Source organism: Zeugodacus cucurbitae, chromosome 6, assembly GCF_028554725.1.
Source record: "Zeugodacus cucurbitae isolate PBARC_wt_2022May chromosome 6, idZeuCucr1.2, whole genome shotgun sequence".
NCBI classification, from domain to species: domain Eukaryota; kingdom Metazoa; phylum Arthropoda; class Insecta; order Diptera; family Tephritidae; genus Zeugodacus; species Zeugodacus cucurbitae.
The window spans coordinates 19,375,414-19,396,550 of NC_071671.1; the positions used below are offsets into that span (position 1 = coordinate 19,375,414).

The 21,137-nt window shown below is 35.8% G+C and overlaps 1 protein-coding gene across 1 annotated transcript in view; it reads right to left on the reverse strand.

Moving 5' to 3' along the window:
• Window positions 1-21,137, reverse strand: part of LOC105214855 (uncharacterized) — a 219,704-nt gene that overhangs the window by 65,215 nt on the left and 133,352 nt on the right. Inside the window, exons 5-7 of the mRNA XM_011188522.3 lie at window positions 10,063-10,240; window positions 7,813-8,039; window positions 99-252 (exon numbers count right to left, since the gene is read on the reverse strand). Of these exons, the coding sequence (XP_011186824.2) occupies window positions 99-252; window positions 7,813-8,039; window positions 10,063-10,240 (559 nt within the window). The remainder of the gene's footprint in view (window positions 1-98; window positions 253-7,812; window positions 8,040-10,062; window positions 10,241-21,137) is intronic.

Sequence of the window (21,137 nt, forward strand, 5' to 3'; positions counted from 1 at the left end):
TTTAGTTATTGCAAGTTTCCAACAAAAGCTTGCTCCGCTTCATCAATACATAACACCACTCACTACATGACCTTCGCTCCTCCTCCTCCGCTACTTACATTGCACATCGAGCAGCAGTGATGCATTTTGGCGTATCTTCAATGTCGGATGCTCCATAACGCACAGAATGCGGGCATTGTGATGGGCACGATAGACAGCCGGCAAGCGGGCTTCACTTTTCGCGCCGCTATTGATTTTGTATGCGTTTTTATCCTGAAAAGAAAAGAGCATAAAAAGCATAGTATGAAACCAGTGAGAAGTGCAAAGATAAACAAATTCCCGAAAAACAAAGGCGAACATAATACAAACACACACACTCACGTTGTATGTTGTGTGCAAATACTTTTGGTGTTGGGTAAAAATTTTCGAAAACATTTCGTATGCAGTAAAAAATTTACATGAAACACGCTGAGGCCTCGTCCGTCTGCCGCCGCTCTACTTTGGACTAACATTTGTAGGTCTTTGCACAATTTTGCATACGCTCTCAAGCACGCATACACTCATGCATTGCAACACTGTGGTGCCACATGTGCATGCCACACCACTCACGCTCTAACACCAGGCACATTGCAAAATGCCAGTGTTGCATTTTTAAGGTGAATTCTTGTAAAGCCACATAAAAATGCAACGAAAAATGAAAGCAAGAAAAAATCCAAAATGAGAGCAAAAAACTAAGGCCACTCACAGACAGAGAGTGAGAGAGTGTCTGTGGGAAGCTCAATTGCGTGGCTTGGCGGCGGGCGCAAGGTTATGGCGCCAAATGAAAATAAATGACAGCGTTGAAATACTTTTGGCAACAATGTTGCATTTTTCATGTTTCCAGCGAGGTATGGAAATTCGACAAAAGCCTAGCAAGAGGCGTGAAAGTGTGCCGCTTTATGTCAGGCGTGTATTTTTTTCACAGCACGTAAATAAATGATGGCACCGTGAGGAATGAGAGTAAAGTGAAAGCGAATCGTGGTGAGTGAGTGCACCAGGTATTAAGTGATTGGGAGGTGGGGAGTTGGAGGCAGTTTATTTTTTTGTAGCTTATAGGCACTAGAACTAGTAGAAAATAATATTTTAAACACGCTTAGAGATAAATTTCGGGTGCTGAATATAGCTGAATAGTTTCACTGTGCATCGAATGCTACTCTAATAAGCATTCAGATTATGCTATTTAAAGCGCGCTGAATTAAATTGCTGTTATGTTATGTGATATAATTTTGAATAATTGAGCCGAAAATCACGTTTAAAACGACTTTGATATAATTTTCGTAGTCTGAATAGCGCTGAATTATGCTGAATAGTGTCATTGTATACCTAAGGCAACTCTAAGATGCATTAAGCGAATACTGAATAGAACTGAGATGCGCTGAATGATATAGATTGACGTTGAATTATATTTATATAGAATTAGTGATATAATTCTGAATAACTGAAGCGCGCTGAATGATGATATTAAGCGCTGACCACATTTATATATAAAAATGATATCTACATATTTCATATTTTAACTGGATATCATCAATAAGATGTCTCCGAGTCAGCTAAGCTGAATTATGATTTATATAAAAAAATTCTTAAAATATTCGACCTGAAGCATTTATACATATACTAAAATTTGTCTAAAAAGGCTTTGAAGTTACAATTAAGTGAATTAGTATTTCTATCAGTGAAAAGATCATGCTGAATTGCATATATCGCAGCTGAATTGAGCTGAATAAGGTAGATATTGTAAACTGCGATACTGGGTAGGATATTTTCATTCTTAATTACGTGTTGAATTGTGTATATCACAGCTTAATTGCAAATTTCTAATGAATCATTGTTTTTGCTCCACTAATATTTAACCATAAAACTATTAAACAACTAAATTTTAAAGTGAAACACAACAACGAAGAATTTAATTAAAAGCCATTAAGGTTCACTGCTTAGCAAGCCAAATTCATTAGTCCAAATATATATTAGTTTTTGTTAGTGCTTCTGTTTTAGATTATTTGCTTTTGAAGCTACACATTGAATCCATCGATTCACCACAATGAATTTTCATTAGTTAAATTAACCGAACTGCAACCGCAACCAAACAATTTGTATGAAACATACACTCAATTACATTGGAGTGAATGTTGGGAGTAGTGAGTACGAAGAGAGAGTCTCCTAACGTTGTTTATAACGGAATATATTGGACTTGTGACAAAAGCGACCATGTAGTTTTCTGAAATATATATTACCGTTTGTTTTAGGTTATTGTTATTTATATTAGAGTGTAAGAGTAACTGAATGAGTGTACATGAAAGAGAGTAAGAGTTTGAGTCAAATTTTAGTGAGTTTAATGTAAACATTTGGAACGTTGGGAACCAAGATATGAGGAGTTTGACTGATTGATTAACTTATAACTCAGGGGTTGAGTGTTAGCAATGGGTCTATGAAAGTGAGTGTTGTGAGTATGAGTGGAATAGATTTAATTTGAGTTAGTTTAAATCTAAGTTGATTCGAACATAAAAGTTTAAATAGTCGAATTGTCACGGTTTCTGATCTCTAGGGATTTTGGGAGGCAGTTAAACTTGTGATTAACGATCCGTCCGTTAAATAAAAGAGGTGTCAGTAAGTAATCTAAGAGTTCCGAGTATAACAAGTGCCACCTATAAGACCTTAAGATTCAGTTTAGATTAGAGGACCAAGAACCTATGATATATAGCTAAACCTTAATATCCACTTAATTTCTCAATTCAGTTATCTTTTTGCAGTTCAAACTTGATTGCTTCTTCATAATAGGTAAGCGGATGTGGCTTATCGTGGAACTTTCGTTAGGTAGGAACTCACAGAGATCAACAGACCCGCTCTATGAGCTTCGAAGGTCTGATATTTAATCACTTATACTACGTTACGGAAGACTAAGCCTAAGACGGACATAGATAGACATCGAATACACACTGATATATGAATAAACCTAAAGTTATGAATGTATGTATATAGAGAGGTCCCGTTTTCATTCATTGAGTGCTAAGGATATAACTTGGAAACTGCTCTTTTCGGTTGAATAGATCACAATGGAGATCGCCGTTTCTTCTTCGACCTCTGAATCTAGTGACCAGAGGACGCTCTTTGAGAGTCGATCCATCGTTTCACAGTCTAAAATGTTAAAAAGAAAAGAGAGACTCGCTAAACGGGAATTTCATAAGAATATAAAAATTCTTAAGTTGAATAAATTTATTCGGAACGCGCGGTCAATGACACTAAAATTCCAAAAATATAATAATAACCTCAAAATTATACAAATGTGTGCTGTCATTTACCAATCAGAAGACACAGGTATATATGTAAAATATATATATTTTATATTGACAAATTCAATTAACATGTTTAAGATTCTAATTTGAACAGTATTCGGTGAGACAGCATTTGCGTCCAGACACTGTCGTTGCCACAGATTTGTGGCCAAGTGTGCCAAATGATTTGTTGCACGTGGCAAAACATTACTAAGTGGCAGCTAACAAGTGGCGGCGGCTAAACTGACATATGTATATGTCTAACTGTATGGATATATACAACATATGCAAGTAAGCAAGCGCTTTAATTGACTGTATCAGCGGCGAATGTGTGTGCGATAATGGAAAAATAATGAAGTGGCAAGCCATGAAAACTAATAAATTAATATGCATCAAGTGGAAATTAAGCAAAGAAAAGCAATAAATTTCCATTTAGACACATTGAAGTTGAATAAACTATTTTCATAGAATTCTAGTTAATAGAAATATTTTCGCTATGCACAAGTTTAACATATTCTATGGCGCAATTATAACTTTTCTAACAATAATTAAATGAAATATAAGTGAAATATTAGTTAAATATGCAGAAAGAGGTCACTGGTGTGTGAGCTTACAAAATTTAGGGGATAATGCAAGCAACAAGCGCATATTCAGCGGTTAGCTGAATAGAAAGAAAATTGATACAAACTTTTGCTTACTTTCTAACAACTTACGCTTCTCATATATTCATTCAAAAACGAAAAAATAATATAATAATAACGCTCATATGTTGCACGTTTCCTTTTAGGTTACTTCGGTGGCAAGCAATATGTACAACACTATGCAAATTAGTCACCTTATATAGTCATTTATTCATACAATCAAGTGACAGCGACTAACACATGCTTGGGCAACTGCACTTATACATAGGAAAGCATGTGAAATCACATAAATATTTTTATATTTTTACTTGAAAAGTATTACATATACAAGTCAAACATGCCACATACAAGGTCGACCGCTTGCGTCGCTTACTGGCATCTAAGTCCCTCCAGTACGTGCACTTTCATTTATGATTTAACTCTTTATGTGCGCATAAAGACCACGCTGCGGTGACGTCCATTCAACTGTCTATCAGCATGAATATGAGCATGGTGGCTGGCTTGAGTGGACTTTATGTGTTTATATATTTGAGAGGGTACATACGAAAAAATATGAATGAAAAAGGCTTGCGAGACTTTTTAGACTAAATTTGTTAATTTACAACATCAGAAATAATTCAGCTTACCTATTAAGGGTAGGTGTTTAGTCCGTTTACTTATTTTAAAGGTATATTGCATAAATTTATTCATTTGATTGCTATTCAGCGGCTTAATAACCAATTCAGCGTATCTTATTTCACATTTAGCAAGAAAAAAATTTTTTTTTTTTAATTTGTTTGCAGTAAATCCTTGGTCACAAGTAAAATCATTTGCCGAAGTTGATGTATGATCTCAATAGTTCTGCTTCAAAAAAAAAAAAAGTTTTTAATTATATTACTCAATTCAGCGCCCGTTATATGCATTCGTTACAAAAACATATAATTAGGCTTTGCTTAAACCAATACTATTCAGCTGAAGAAACTCTATTCAGCGCATAATTTTCAAGTAAACTTCTGTTTGGTGACAGTTTACAATTTACATTTAGCCAATATATATCTATTTTTTTGGATCTACAAATAATTAAAATAGTCTGTTTCTATATTAGTATAATATATTTCTGATTTCATTAAGTTGTTAGTGTCTGATAAATTATTGAAATTTTTCTTAGTAGTGTAATTAGATAGTTCCATATTGTGAATGAAAATTACGCTTTCATAAAAAATGTCGAAAGTATTCTGGCGTCAAATAGTTGATTGGCTCTCATGTATATTCTACACTCTAAAATATGTATACAGCTCATATAATATCATTTTATTAATGACAATTATGCTTTCATTAGTAAAAATTGAAAAAATTTTAGTTTTAAATTGTAAAATATTTTTCCGGGTGTAAATTCAGCTATTTAAAAATTATTAATTTTAGCTAAATTGAGTTAATATGCTCGAATTCAGCACATATTTTTCCTGGCATAACATTTTTTATAACAGAGAAAATGTATCTGTGATATTATTTTAAAATTTTCAACATTTTCAAAACTAATTCAGTCAATATTTGTTAAAAAATTTGTATTCAGCAGCCTTAGATTATAATTCAGCGCAACTTTTTCAGCGTAAATACTGGTAGCGTTACATAAGCTGTAGCTGCATTATAACATTTTATGAATTCAGCGCCTGGAAATTGTATTCAGCGCGCTATTTCTATATAATTTTTCATAAATAAAGGCACATTAAGCAAGTAAGTGAAAACTGGCAGTAGATTATAACTACTTTTTTACTACAATTTCTTACAGGGTTTTTCTAATCTACGTATATATGTATGTATATAAGTCCATCGAGCTTATATGTGTATATAAGACATACATATATCCACTCGCTCGTTATTTATATTGCTACATTATAAAATAAATATGACCATAACCAGTCAGCCATTGAATCCACACTAACTGGGACATAACGTATGCGACTTTTTTCTCTCTCGAAAATTTGTTACATTTACATGGCAATTTAAAGTTTATACCATAGATATTAACACAAATTTGCTGTAAAATGGAAATTCTTGTTTACCAACAGCTACACAAAGTAATAAGTAGCCGTACATGATAGTTTATGGCACAAGCATGCATAAATGCTATGCAACAACATACGGACACACGAGAGTTATGCAAATGCTTATGTGCTGTTGTAAGTACTCGTATAAGTAACGGATATCCTCCATATTTATTGACATGCAATGTGTATATCCATCAACAGCATATAATAACGATAACTAGCAAATGATTCGCATCATCCGACGAATAACTCATGACGCAAGTATATGTGAGTGTATTTATTATAGAGACAGAGAGCTACACACTTATGAGCAAGCACTTATGCATTTATTTAGAAGTTAGTACACAATCTCTTCATTTCAACTTTTAACATGCTTTTAGTGAGCGCCAGTGCTGTTGCAATTTGTACAGTTGCTCGTAAGTTGCAAGTACGTACATATAAACTCTTCGGTGCGGTTGTTAGTTCGTTCAACTGCAATATTGCCACTTAGTTGTTGGCAATTAAAATGCTCAACTTCTACAATGAAATTGTATGGTTTTTTGCACATTCAAGACGCTTACAAAAGCAACAATTAGAAGCATGTAATTTGAAGTAGCCTGTGTTCATATGGGGTAGACTGTTGGAGGGCGCCGTTGCGTATGAGTAAAACAAATTTATGAAATACATACCTACATACCGACTATTGTATTTATGGATAGTATACATATACTGAATTTTAATTTGAAAAGTTGTAGTCCACTTTGTAGTTCCCTAAGCTGGTTTTAATTTGATAAACTAAGAAAAGTGCATTTTAACATATGATTAACTATAATTATGTGCCTTTTAACCAAGTTTTGCGTTTGTAATTTTATGAATTATTTTCAAATACAGCGCAAGAAAACTGTATTCAGCACATGTAGACTCAATTCAGCTCCCCTAACCGCAATTCAACTCAAGTTTTATAGATTTCTACAAGCGTTTCTAAAAATACAGGCTCTTTTCAATTCAGCGCATATTAACTCAATTCAGCGCAACTTTTATTGGTCGCTATACTTGTGTTTTAATGACATTGTGATTTGGTGTACATGTTTTTATCAAATTTTTAAGCTTTAAGCCAATTCAGCGCTTAATATATATATTCAGCAAAGATTTTTCTTTCGTATTTTGGCAGGCTAGCATTTAATGTCAAATATTTTTACAAGTTTGCGATTAAAAGCACCTAAAAGCATACTAATAATCATATGTATCTAGTAAGTATAAGCAATCAAGCTTATTTATTATATTTATTTGATTGATCTACAAGGTTTGTACTGCAAAATTTAAGACAACAATTCAGCGAGCAATTTGAGATGCAAATGCAGCCAAATAGTTAGGTATGTGCATAAATTACCAAAATAAAGTAGAGAAAAACACCTTCAGCGGCTTTAGATTCAATTCAACACACAACTTTTGGGGTTCATTCATTTTACTTTCGATTTGATGTAAGTAAAACCCTATTCAGCCACAAATACGTTAGAGTTATGTAGTGACTACAAGGCAATTAAAACAAGTTAGTAAGTAAAGAGTTCATAACTCAATTCAGCGCATGGATTTCAAGGCTAGATTTTATAATTATTATTGAAAAGATATTCAAATATGTTTAATGGGCTATTCAGCGATCTTATGGTCAATTCAGCGTATATATTTCAATGCTAAAATTGGCAATTTTTGTTACAATTTAATTAAAAATATTTATTGGGCTATTCAGCGGTCTTATTTTCAATTCAGCGCATTTTTTTACTCCTTGCCATTCTTTCTTTATCCATTCTATTCTATTCTATTCTATTTTTCGAAAATAATTTAATTAATTCACTTATAACATTTAGTATAACTCACCTTATCATTCTTCACCTCCTCGAGTTCCAACACCTCAGCGGATACTTTCTGCGCATGCCGATCCACACCAGGGCTGAGTAGCACCTCCCATGTGAGCGTCGGTTTCGGATTGCCACCTTCGCTCACACAGGCCAAATTCAATTCGGAATTCTCTTTGACCGGCACAAAAATATTGCCTGCATCTAGGCGCCGCGAATCGATCAGCAGATACGGTGGCTTCGGGCGATCTGCAAGTAATTAAAATGACACAAAATTAATTGGAGTTGAAATTTCAGTTTAAACGATATTTTACCGCTAAAATAACAGATAAAAGGGTTATACAAAAACAAAAATAAAATAAATTTAAGAATGTTGAATCAGCAAATTCAAACTTTTGAAAGAGAATATTCTTCAGCTGTGCGTGTTGAGCCTTGAGAAGGATACACGCATAAGTTACATTGAGGAACAGCGCTGCTGTAGTAGCTGTGCAACATTGATGGGCGCCTAAAAGTATGTCATACATAAATTTTGCTGAGGTAGCCAACGCAAAGCCTCGGGTATAATTTTTGGTCATTTAAAAAGTTTTTATGGTTCACTTTTAATTTAATGATTCTTTTTTTTCGGAAATTCGCAATTTTTCAAACTTTAAGGACTAGCTGTTTTGCTATTGTTGCTTATTTGTTTTCTTGCTTTTGAAAGCGTGGATAAATGAGGGATGAAAGAGAGAGCATGAGTAGGCGCTTAATGCGGCTACTAAATCCAACCAGGCATTCACGGAGATACCCCTGATTTCGACTAGCACTGCAGAATGACGACTGCTCGCCATTCAAACGGCGAAAAGTTTTCAGGTTTTTTCTCTCTTTTTCTGCAACCTCGTTTTGCAACTTGTACTTGTACAAGAAAAGTTTTCGCAACATGCCGACACAGCGCGATTGTAGTCGCAACAAAATGGGTGCTACCAGCTACGAAACTTGTTTCTATGTGAGTGCTTGTTTGGTGCTGACATGCCCTTTGCTGCGCTATTTGTGTCATTAACAACAACAGAAATACTCGTCAGTACTGTGCGGTGGCACCAACGTTGACCGGACAGAAGTCAGCGCCAAGTGGAGCCAAAGTGCACGCTGTAACCAACTTTTAATTTCAGGTCATTTCATTCAGCGACAGCAGTGAACGTGAGGGATTGAGTTCGGTTGAAGGAACATTTTCGAGGGATACAGTTAGAAATATGTGGTCTTTGATTACAGTGCGAAAGTTATCCGAAAATGTTTATATTAATAAAGAAAATGCTTATCGCGTCTAAATAAAAGCTCAAAGCTCTCCAAGAATCGTATTTTACAATTCAGTAAATACTAGTTCACATTCTAATTGATAAACTTTCCAAAATTGTATTTAACTCAGCAGCTGAATACTATTCAGCTCTAATCAACACACGTAAATTTCATAAAATTTTTAAAACTAATGTATCAACGAGATTTTTCGCCAAAAAAACTGAAATGTTTTCTTTACGAAATAGAAATTAATTTCTTTTAAAAATTGAAATAAAAATGAAAATTACCATAAATAATGCTATATGAAACAGGAATTTAGTCTAAGCTGTTTATAAATGAAATATTTTTTATGCTATAGAAATATTTTGAAGACATTATTGTTAAATGTTGTTATTCAGCTCAATTCAGCCCAATTCAGCGCCTGCCGATTCATGTTGTATCACGAAATATAATTGATACAATCGTAAATGGTAGCAACACAAACTTGTTTGTAGTAAATTCAGCTATTCAGCAAATCTTAATTTTTTATCGGAAAAATTGTTTAATTGCAATATTATTCCGGCCATTAGCAATTCAGCTGTCATAAAATAATAAAGGGTGCTGCTAACGATAAGTTATGTCTTCATTCCTATTCAAAATGGTTTCCAAATCGCCTTATTTTTCTATTCAGCGCATTATTTTCACATACCATACACTCCCAGAGTTGATATTAGTAAATTCTGATTAAGAAAATTGCAAAAAGTTACACGCTTACAGAAATCGACAACATTTTTGTCAGTGTAGTCATTCACTAAAAGTTCAGTGATTTAGGCTGGCCTTAAAATTGCGTAGTAAAATCCGCGCTGATGGCTACTTAGCGGCTGTTATGCTGGTATTAACAAAAACTTGTGCCTTTTAGCATCGAGTTCCCGACACTTACATAGCCCACACGCATTTCTCAACTTGAATTTCAACTTTTTCGGCTGCTCAAATGTACGCTCGCATAACTCACTTTGATACTCACCTAATACCACCAATTTAACGGGTCTCGCATTCTCCGTGTACCGGCGCGTATTCTCCGCTTCGCATTGCCACTTGCCATCGTCCTCGAGCATTACATTTGTGATGGTGAGCGCACCATTTGGCTCCTTAATGAAACGATAATCGGTGGCGCGTGAGGTGCGATCTATGGCATGTACCACCTGCGGATTAAAGAGAAGAGCAGACAAAAATGTTGTGTGAGTACAAGTAGAAGAAGCACAAAATGGAGAAGAACAGACATATAAAATGACATAAAACAAACGGTAGTATAGCCGGCATAAGTGCCGGAATTAGCAAGTGCGCGAAAATTTGAAGCATCATACTATCACCTCGCCGCCACTCTAAGCGCTGAGCGTTTGTGTGCGCGTGGGAAGCGTTTAAGGCCGTAAACTTTAAGTCGTTTATGAGCTGCGGTAATACCGCTTAGCTATGAATTTTGCAGTTGTTTTTGTTTTTGTAGCGCGACTTAGTCTTGTCACTGGTTTATTTGTTGTTGCTTAAGTTGTGCTCATTTACGTCCATTGTTATCTGTGTAACAGCAGTTGTTGGCACTTCTTGTTGCATGAGTCTTTAGTTTATCGTATGCAATTGCGCATTTTGCATAACTAAATAGTAATTACCGGCGCTCTGGCATTAGTATTCAGCGTGCAAGCGCCGAAAATTATGCAATGCATAATATTTTCAGCTGCTATTTGGCTTAATTTAGTTTGGTATTTTCCAGCATATTGAGCGCTTTTAAGCCATTTGAGACAGCTAAGCGCCTAGTGAGCTAGCGCTACACCTACTCGGAGTCATTAAGTGGATTCTTGTTGAAAGTTTGTACTTTTCATATTCGGTTGCAGCTTTTCTCGCAACTTAGTGAGCTGAATAAATGCTTTGAAAAATGAACACCGGCGCTTAAAGTTGGAAATTTTATGTAGTTTGAAAATATTTTTTGACAATAAGCATCATGATGATTATCTGCTAGAAAGAGTAACTTTTTAATTGTCAGAAAATTGTTTAAGGAAATAACTTCTAAATATTACTCAGCGCTACTTTTATAAGTGCGAGACACAGTTCTGAGCTGAAATAATACACCTTCTAGAGTTGCAAAGCAATTCAGCTGCTTGTAATGTAATTCAGCGTACTTAATATGGTGTGAAATGTATCAACCTTTCGTATAAAAGTTTCTAATAAGCTCTATAGTAAAGAAAATGTATGAATATAACGGAATGTGATTCAGCGCTACTTAACTAAATTTGATAGTTAGTTTTAAGTTAAGGGAATGCACTCTTAATACTTTCAAGGCTATTCAGCTACTTGAAATATAACTCAGCGCTATCAATGCTGCGAAAAGGTTAATAATATTTCATACTAAAACTGTTTCATAGCTCTGTGATAAAAATAATACATCAATATATAAAAATTTTGTATGAAATATGATTCAGCACTATAGACGGAAGACATGTCTCCTGTGTTTTAGACGTGCGTACGCTCCGAGGACCAAATATAGACTCGGACCATTATCTGGTCGCAGCGAAGATACGCACCCGCCTCTGTGCAGCAAAGAATGCCCGTCAACAAACACAAGGAAGGTTCGACGTCGAAAAGCTGCAATCGCAACAGACAGCCACGAAATACTCTACTCGACTTGCACTCCTGCTCTCTGAGAGCACTCATCAGCATCTCGGTATAAGGGAACTGTGGAACGGCATCTCAAACTCACTGCGTACCGCTGCAGCCGAAACAATTGGTTTTCGGCAACGACAAAAAACAAGCTGGTACGATGAGGAGTGCCGTCTCGCAGCGGAGAGAAAACAGACTGCCTACCTCGCAACATTGCAAACGACCACAACACGTGCGGGATGGGATAGATACCGAGAGCTGAAGAGGGAAGCGAGACGCATTTGCAGACAAAAAAAGAAAGAGGCCGAAATGCGTGAGTACGAAGAGCTTGAGAAGCTGGCAGACAGAGGGAATGCTCGAAAATTTTATGAAAAAATGAAGCGACTTAACGAAGGTTTCAAGACCGGAGCATCCTCATGTAGAGACCAAGGTGGTAATCTGGTAACCGATGTCCAGGGCATACTGGGATTATGGAGGGAACACTTCTCCGACCTGCTGAATGGCAGTGAGAGTACAACACCAGGAGATGGCGAACCCGATCCCCCAATCGATGACGATGGAACAGATGTTCCATTACCCGACCATGAAGAAATTCGAATAGCAATTACCCGCTTGAAGAACAACAAAGCAGCGGGGGCCGATAGATTACCGGCAGAACTATTCAAATACGGCGGCGAAGAACTGATAAGGTGCATGCATCAGCTTCTTTGCAGAATATGGTCGGAAGAAAGCATGCCTGACGATTGGAATCTCAGTGTGCTCTGCCCAATCCATAAAAAGGGAGATCCCACAATCTGCGCCAATTACCGTGGGATCAGCCTCCTAAATATCGCATACAAGGTTCTATCGAGCGTATTGTGTGAAAGACTAAAGCCCACCGTCAACAAACTGATTGGACCTTATCAGTGTGGCTTTAGACCTGGAAAATCGACAACTGACCAGATATTCACCATGCGCCAAATCTTGGAAAAGACCCGCGAAAAAAGGATCGACACACACCACCTTTTTGTCGATTTTAAAGCTGCTTTCGACAGCACGAAAAGGAGTTGCCTTTACGCCGCGATGTCTGAATTTGGTATCCCCGCAAAACTAATACGGCTATGTAAATTGACGTTGAGCAACACCAAAAGCTCCGTCATGATTGGGAAGGACCTCTCCGAGCCGTTCGATACCAAACGAGGTTTCAGACAAGGTGACTCACTATCGTGCGACTTCTTTAACCTGATGCTGGAAAAAATTATAAGAGCTGCAGAGCTAAACCGAGAAGGTACAATCTTCTACAAGAGTGTACAGCTCCTGGCGTACGCCGATGATATTGATATCATCGGAAGCAACAACCGCGCCGTTTGTTCTGCTTTTTCCCGCATGGATAAGGAGGCGAAGCGAATGGGTCTGGAGGTGAATGAGGACAAGACGAAATATCTCCTGTCATCAAACAAACAGTCGGCGCATTCGCGTCTTGGCTCCCACGTCACTGTTGACAGTCATAACTTCAAGGTCGTAGATAATTTCGTATACCTGGGAACCAGCATCAACAACACGAACAATGTCAGCCTCGAAATCCAGCGCAGAATAACTCTTGCCAACAGGTGCTACTTTGGACTGAGTAGGCAATTGAACAGTAAAGTCCTCTCTCGACGAACCAAAATCAAGCTCTACAAGTCGCTTATCATTCCCGTCCTGCTTTACGGTGCAGAAGCTTGGACGATGTCAACATCAGATGAGACGACACTAGGAGTTTTCGAGAGGAAAATTTTGCGCAAGATTTATGGTCCTCAGAACATTGGCAACGGCGAATACCGCAGACGATGGAACGATGAGCTGTACGAGTTATACGACGACATTGACATAGTTCAGCGAATAAAAAGACAGCGGCTACGCTGGCTAGGTCATGTTGTCCGAATGGACGAAAACACTCCAGCCCTGAAAGTGTTCGATGCAGTACCCGCCGGAGGAAGCCGAGGAAGGGGAAGGCCTCCACTCCGTTGGAGGGACCAGGTGGAGAGCGACCTGGTTACACTTGGGATCTCCAACTGGCGCCGAACTGCGAAGGAGAGAGACAGGTGGCGCACTATCGTCGATTCGGCTATAACCGGCTAAACGGTTGCAACGCCAATCACATACATACTATATTTAAAAATTTGAGAGTTAGTTTTGAGTTAAAAGAATGCACCCTGTATATTTTCATAGGTATTCAGCCTCACAAAATATAATGCAGCGCACGTAATGTTGTGCAAATGTTATCAATGTTTCGCATAGTAGTTTTCAGTAAACTTTATTCAACACAACAAAAAGCTGAAAGGTGCTTTTGTGGAAAGAAATATGTATTCAGATAAATAAAAACGTTCTTGCTTTCAAATTCCAGAACCACATTTTTAAATTTAACAACTACAAGTTAAGCATACTTAGCAATTTTCTAGTCTTGAAACGAAAGAAATTAATTCAGCGCTACCAAAGCAATTTTCAGCACAATTCAGCGCTATTTTTATTCCATCTTTATACAAGAAGTATTTTTCGTTAAATATCTTGCGAAATTCGAGGCTTTTATAAGCAGCGCACAAGAATTACATTCAGCACAATTCAGCGCAGCTTTTTATTAAATTCTTATACAAGTACTGCTTTTCGTTTAATTTCCTATGAAATCTGAAACCTTTCCAAGCTGTTTTATAAATTCAGCGTCTTTTAAAGCCACTTTTTTAATTTATTGGTATTATATGGAAATAAACACCACAAAATTTAATTTTGCCTTAAATCCCCAGCTTTATTTGCTAAATTTTCAAAAATTCTGTAAAACTACAAAATTCCCAAAGTTCAGCTGCCACTTTTCTCATTATCATTTGAGCCAAAAATATAAATGGAAATTGCATTTGCCCGAAGCGTAAAATCCGTGCGCCTTTCGCAATCGTATGTGCACACATTTCTAACTACATATACGTGTATTAGCCTTTGGCGGTGTATTTTGATAAGCCGCATTAGCGTAAATCGAATTAAAAAGTAAATTAAATTCTATTTATTTTTAAATTTAAATTAAATAACTTAATTTAACAGAAGTTGTGGAAAATTCTGTACAGTTACATATATTCCCTTAAATGCAATTACTGAATTTATATGTAAAATTATACGAAAATGTCTGCTGCAGGAAAAATCAATGGAAATGCTTATATTTTTAAATATCATACATTCAAATACATATGTATGTAAAATTTTATTATCGCCCTTGGCCATGTGAAGCAAAAATTCGCTAGAATTTTTCTCTTTCTCTCTCATAAAACGTTATATTCGCTGGGAGCAGTTTGAATAAATCTGTTTATGGGATGAATGATTTACGCTATATTTTTTTCGGAAAACTAAACCAGCTTTGACATTAATCGTTTGTCTATGCCTTATAATTTACTCACAGAAGTTGTATTGTATGCTAGAAATAATAGAATTCAGCGCTATTCAGCTTATTTGAAATTAATTCAGCAGCACTATTTTCATTAAATAATTTCTAAGGACAAGGTATTAACTTGAAATTTATCGAATTCGAATGTTTTGTGATTACAAATATATTCCAAATTTTTGTTTGATTAAAAACAGCAATTAAAAAAATGTTAAAATTAAAAAAAAGTAATTCAGCTAGTTTATTCTTATATAAAATAGTACGCTATCTTCTGAATCTTTATTAAATTATTTTTTTTTTTCATTTTTAGGAAGTTTAGCTGTATTCAGCCACATACTTTTCAAAAAGAAATTATTCTGAATACAAAATATTCTTTATTTTTTTAAATTCTGTCCATTTAACATTTCAGCATTTATTTGTATGATAATTTTAAGTTTTCTTATACAGAAACCCTCTAATTGTTCTGCAGAATTAATGTCAACCAAATGTAATTTTAATTTTAGGCAAAAGGTAATTCAGCTAATTCGACTTTATCTATAATATGGTATACTATCTGATGTATCCAAATTACATTAATTTTTAATATTTTTAGCAACACATTTTTTCATAAAGAAAATATTTTGTTGGTGAAATATTTGCTACATTTTTAAATTCAGCACCCGTTGGCATTCATTTATATTTAACGGATTACATTTTTTGCAATTCAATCGTTATTTGTATGCTTTCAAGTAGTCCAATTTTAATTTTTCTCCCATAAAAAGCCCCTAATTTGTAGTTCTGCTTTCGTTAAATTAATTTCTACACTTTGTTTTTGGGTTTAAAGCATGCACACACTTGGTTTCACATACTTTTAATTAAATTCAGATATTCAGCACTATCCTGATTCTTATCATAATCCGTAATATATATGAAATAAAACCAAAACATAGAAAAAGTAGGGATTGATATCAATTAAAATTTCATTCAGCAGCTTTAAATACAATTTCCGAGAAAATTTTTTCGCCTGTGGATGGACTACAAGATTACACAGCACTATTCAGCTGTATTTGCCAGCAAAACAACATTTTCGGCGCCTCAAGAGTAATTTCAATGTAAACATATTTATTTGGCCTCATTTTCAGTTGCTTTTAATAATACTAAACTATATTATGAAAATCAGTGTTATTAATCTGTCATTTATTATTATTTTTAAGTTGCATTTTGGTTCGATTCAGCTATTAAATGCAAATTCAGCGCTGTTCAGCGTCTTTTTTGTTTGCTTCTACCCGTTTAAGCCAATTCAGCTACCAAATTTTGCTGAGAAAACTAACTCAAACGTATTCAGCGCCGATTCTTTGAATATTTTGAACGTTTCTATGATTTTTAATTAATTCAGCTGATAAGCCTCAGTAAAAAAGAACTAAGCGTTACCCAGCGCAACTTTTTTAATTTTAATTTTTAAATTTGAATATATTTATGTATTTTTATTCAAAATTAAGCTACAAAATATAATTTTAGCTCAATTCAGCAGCTCAGCGCTACTCAGAAAACAGATTCAGCACTATTCAGCGCCACTTTTTTAAACATCTTTCGTATATATTTCTTAAACATTGCAAAATTGCAACCAAAAATTTTGTGTGGCAGCCCTGTTTTTATTGAATTCCGCCAAACAAAATGGCCTCCAATCCAAAATAATGTCCTTCGAAAATCAGAGACAGAGCGACGTGTCTTAGTGTGGTGATACGGATGCGCAAATATGTGCCTGTATGCGCCTCTGAGCTTACCACATATTCAAGTAGTGGTGGCGGCATGTTGCACTCATAGCTGCCACACCACTCATTAATGCAAATGCCCATCAATGCGTTCATTTGGAAATTTATGAGCACTAAACGTGGCGGCAATGAGTCCAATGGACCAGGCACCAGCGCCACACACAGCAGAGAGTATATATCACATTTTCCGCAAGTGAAAATAACTTGCAACATGGGGTGCAACAGTCATACATATCCAGCCACCGAGAAAGCAAATTTCACGTGCGGATTTCAACCACAGCTGTTGGCACGGCATATTTATGTTGCATACTTATAGGCGGGCCAAGCATGTCGCGCGCTGTGTTTGTCTAGCGCTTACAGCTAAATACAATAACAACAACAAATAGACGGTTCGTGCGCAACGTGATGTTGCGTTGAGTCCACTACCTAGATTTATGTGTTATTAAATTTGTTGACATTTCACGTTGCGCCTGCTTGTTGATGCAACAGAGTGAAATGTGGCAGCAAAGCGAAAAGAGTTCAGTTCAATGCCTAAGGTGTTTCCGCTCATATTGAAGGGGTGTTGGGAAAACGGTTAGATGTCAGTAACTGTATCAGTTGCTGTGGTGTGTTGCATGCAACATTATTGGCCGTTAGCCAGCCGCTGTCAACTGGCTGCACTGCAAAATCCACCTGACACATGGTTAAAGCGTTAAATGAGCGTAGTAAATCGCTATTTACAAAAACAACAAACAACCGTTAGTTGTAGCAGCACAGTCATGTTGCATATATGTATGTGCTAGTATGTGCCCAATGGCAGCTCATACCACACTCTCCCGCGTCCAGTGATGTGTGCAATAATGTTGCGGCAGATTGATTGCGTTTCAGCTGGTGACAGCGTCGGTGTATGCCAGGCAATTGGTGGTGATGGGGGCACTTCGGGCTAGCGGCATTTTCGGGCAATTCGCATATTGGATGTGGCTGCGGTTTTGCGTTTTTCAGCGGAAATTTTTTGAAAATGATAATATTAAAAAAATATCCCCGAAATACCATTCATAGCGCCGACGCAATTGGTTTAACAACAGCGATTCGTGCTTAATAATAAGCTCATCAGCATAATGAGTTGGCTGTGGATTGCTGGGGTATTAGCGCGCCTGACAAGTGTGCAACATGATATGTCCGTTAAATAAGTTTAAAACCAATTATTGGAGTTATCAACCTTAAATTATGTAATACAATAATGTGCTGATGAAATTTGAAGCGCTCAGCGCACGTGTCATCAATTCAGCAAGAAGTTTTGCAGTAGGTAGTGATGAAAAAATCGTATGCAAACTATTTGAACTAGTTTGGTTGCTATTCAGCGCACTTTTAGTGAATTCAGCGCATGTTTTTTATTAATGTATTAAAATATTTTATTTCAAAATATAGCAAATAATGATCAAAAAATAAAATATTGCCATTCTAAATTCAGAAATATATATTTGCTTTTTAGACTACCAAAATCATTCAGCAGACATTGTTTCTTATATCCGTTGTGGTTTACCGTTTTACCGGAAATATAGAAGTTTTGCAATTCAGCGTCTTAAAATTGGAATTATGCATTGATAAAGGGTATCTGCTTTAAAATAAACTAGTTCCTAATACAACTGAGTGTAATATATATTATTTAGTTCAACCAAATGTTTAAAATGAGTAAAAAATTTACAATGTTTATTTCACTTAAAGTACTTTTGAATCAACCTAAACAATTTAGCGCACTTCATGCGTATATTTTCCACACTATTAACCTTTAAGATCCCACGAAATGTATAAGCTTTCGTAATTCAGCGCCTTATAAACTTATTCAGCAACTGTTTTCAATAAAATAATGCAATTATAAGGGATTGAGTGACCCTTTGCAGTATTCAGTTTGCTAATATACAATTTTTAAATTTAATTCAGCGCGTGAAAATTTCAGCGTTTTTCATAACTTTCTTTTCCATTATGTTTGCAGTTAAACTTTCTTGTAATACTTTTATAATTCAGCATCTTCTAAACTTATTCAGCAATTGTTTTCGGTGCAATAATATCATGATAAGGTGCAGAGCAATCATTTGCAGCATCTATATATGTACTATACAGTTTCCAAGCCCAATTCAGCGCAATATAAATTTAACGAAATGTTCAAAATTAATTAAACCGGCTACGATCATCACAAAAACAACAACAATATTCGCCAAAATAATTTTTAATTCCATTCTATATTCCATATGCACCGCAACACTTTCAATTACATGCAATTCTCACTTGCCTCATTCATTGAAATTCCACTTTTTCCAATGCGCCCTTATCTGTTGCAAGAAGTCAATTTCTTACACAAGTTGCCTCAACTATGGCTGCATGCATCGCTGGCAGCCGATCAAATTTCACCACCCAAAACATGAAATTTAGAAGTTTTGCTCAATTTCACATTTGCCGCTCAGCGCAATGTGGCATGTGGCAAGTAACAAGTTAAGGAAACACAAGTCAAAGAAAAAAAGCAACCCAATCTACGTCCCACGTTCATGGCAATGCGCTGTGGCATGTGTGTAGCAGACTGTGCATTTGGCAGCGCTCGAACCGTGCCAACATAAGACAACAAGCCAGGCAAGGCGAGGAAATCGAGTGAAAAGTAAAATCGAGAAAAAAACAGACATTAAAATAACTACAACAATAGTTGTTGTTGTTGTTGTGTACAACAAAGCGAAATTCACGCATGCATTGCGCTTAAGTTGAGCGTAAGTTTTTACGCTGCAATTCGGTGTATGCGCCGCCAGCAGTGTCTGCTCAGCTTCAAGCTTCAACTCTTCTTCTTCTTCGCCTTCAGTTGTGCTGCTGCTTACTCCTTGTTTAACAGCTTGATTGCTGTGCATTGTTTTTGAGTTTGTTGCTGTTTTCTCAAATTTTTGTTTGTTTCTTCCTGTGTTTTGTTGTAGCTTTTTTGTTTCTTCTTGGTTGTTATGCTTCTTCAAGCTGACTGCTTGTTATCTGCTGGCGCATACAAAATATTGTGGCAAGTGTTGCAAGCGCATGTTGCCAAGGATATAAGCTCACATACATATACATCTTGATTTTATTTGTTGGCAGTTTTGTTGCCTGCTGCAATCGCTAAGGAATTGATGAGGCGAAAACTATTGACATTAGATAGCGAAAACGACAAGAAGAACAGAGCAGTTGAAAAAAGTATGTTGAATTCGCTGCTAATGGTGGCATACCAATGAGGTAGTGCGTCTCAAGGAGTTGTATGGTTCACTAAAATTGGTACGTGTGCCACTTGAGGGTAGTAAAGATACATGTGGGTACGCGATGGTAATTGGGTATGAAAAATATTGGAAAATGCGCGCTGAATTGACTTTATTTGAGCTGAATTAATATAAAACAACTGTATTTGTGGTTATTTAGTATCAAGATTTATAATGCACAAGCAAAAATTGCGCTGAATTTGTACAAAATAAGTTATATTTTGAATAAATGAAGCTGAATAGCACGGCGAAATATTTAGGTACTAACTAACGCATAATTCATCGTTTCGGCGTTAGAAATTTGCGCTGAATTTGTTTTGAATGTGCTGAATTGTGTTCGCTTAATAAAATTAAGGTTTTTAATTAGAATTCTGATAAAGTTTATATTCGCAAATTGCTGCTTGGCATTGCTTACAATTCGCTGTTATTATTTTCTTGTTCACTTGTATAAATATAAAGTAAGTAAATATTTTTCGCGCTGAATTTATGTGTATAGCAAAATAAAACTAGTGTGCGGAAAATTAGACACAGTATGAGCTACCTGGTATGATATTTAGTGTTTACTGAGGCGCTGAATAACATGTTTGTGATGTAAACTGTAGTAAATACAGTACTGAGTAGTTTTTAGAACTAAAATGAATTCACTTGTTGTGCTGAATTATAGTAACATCTATTCAAATGCTTTAATATGAAGTAAGAATGGCATATTATGCAATAAAGTTGCGCTGAATTCACTTTTAGTGCGCTGAATAGCAAACTTCTTAAGGAAGTTGTGGTAAATATTTCATTGAGTTACTTTTAGAACTAAAGTGAACTCAATCAGTGCGCTGAATTGTAGTAAAATATATAAAAATAGCAAATATAATGCCAAATTCTTTAAAAAAATGTGCTGTATTAATTGAAAAGTGATTTCTTCTAAGTAATACAATTATAATTATTGAACTGTGTTATTTTTAGCTCTATAATTATCTAAATAAATGCGCTGAATTGTAATATTAAAGGCAAAATATACTTCAATAATGAATATAATTGCTGTTATATTAAAAAAAGTGCGCTGAATTTAACTTAAAAGCGCTGAATT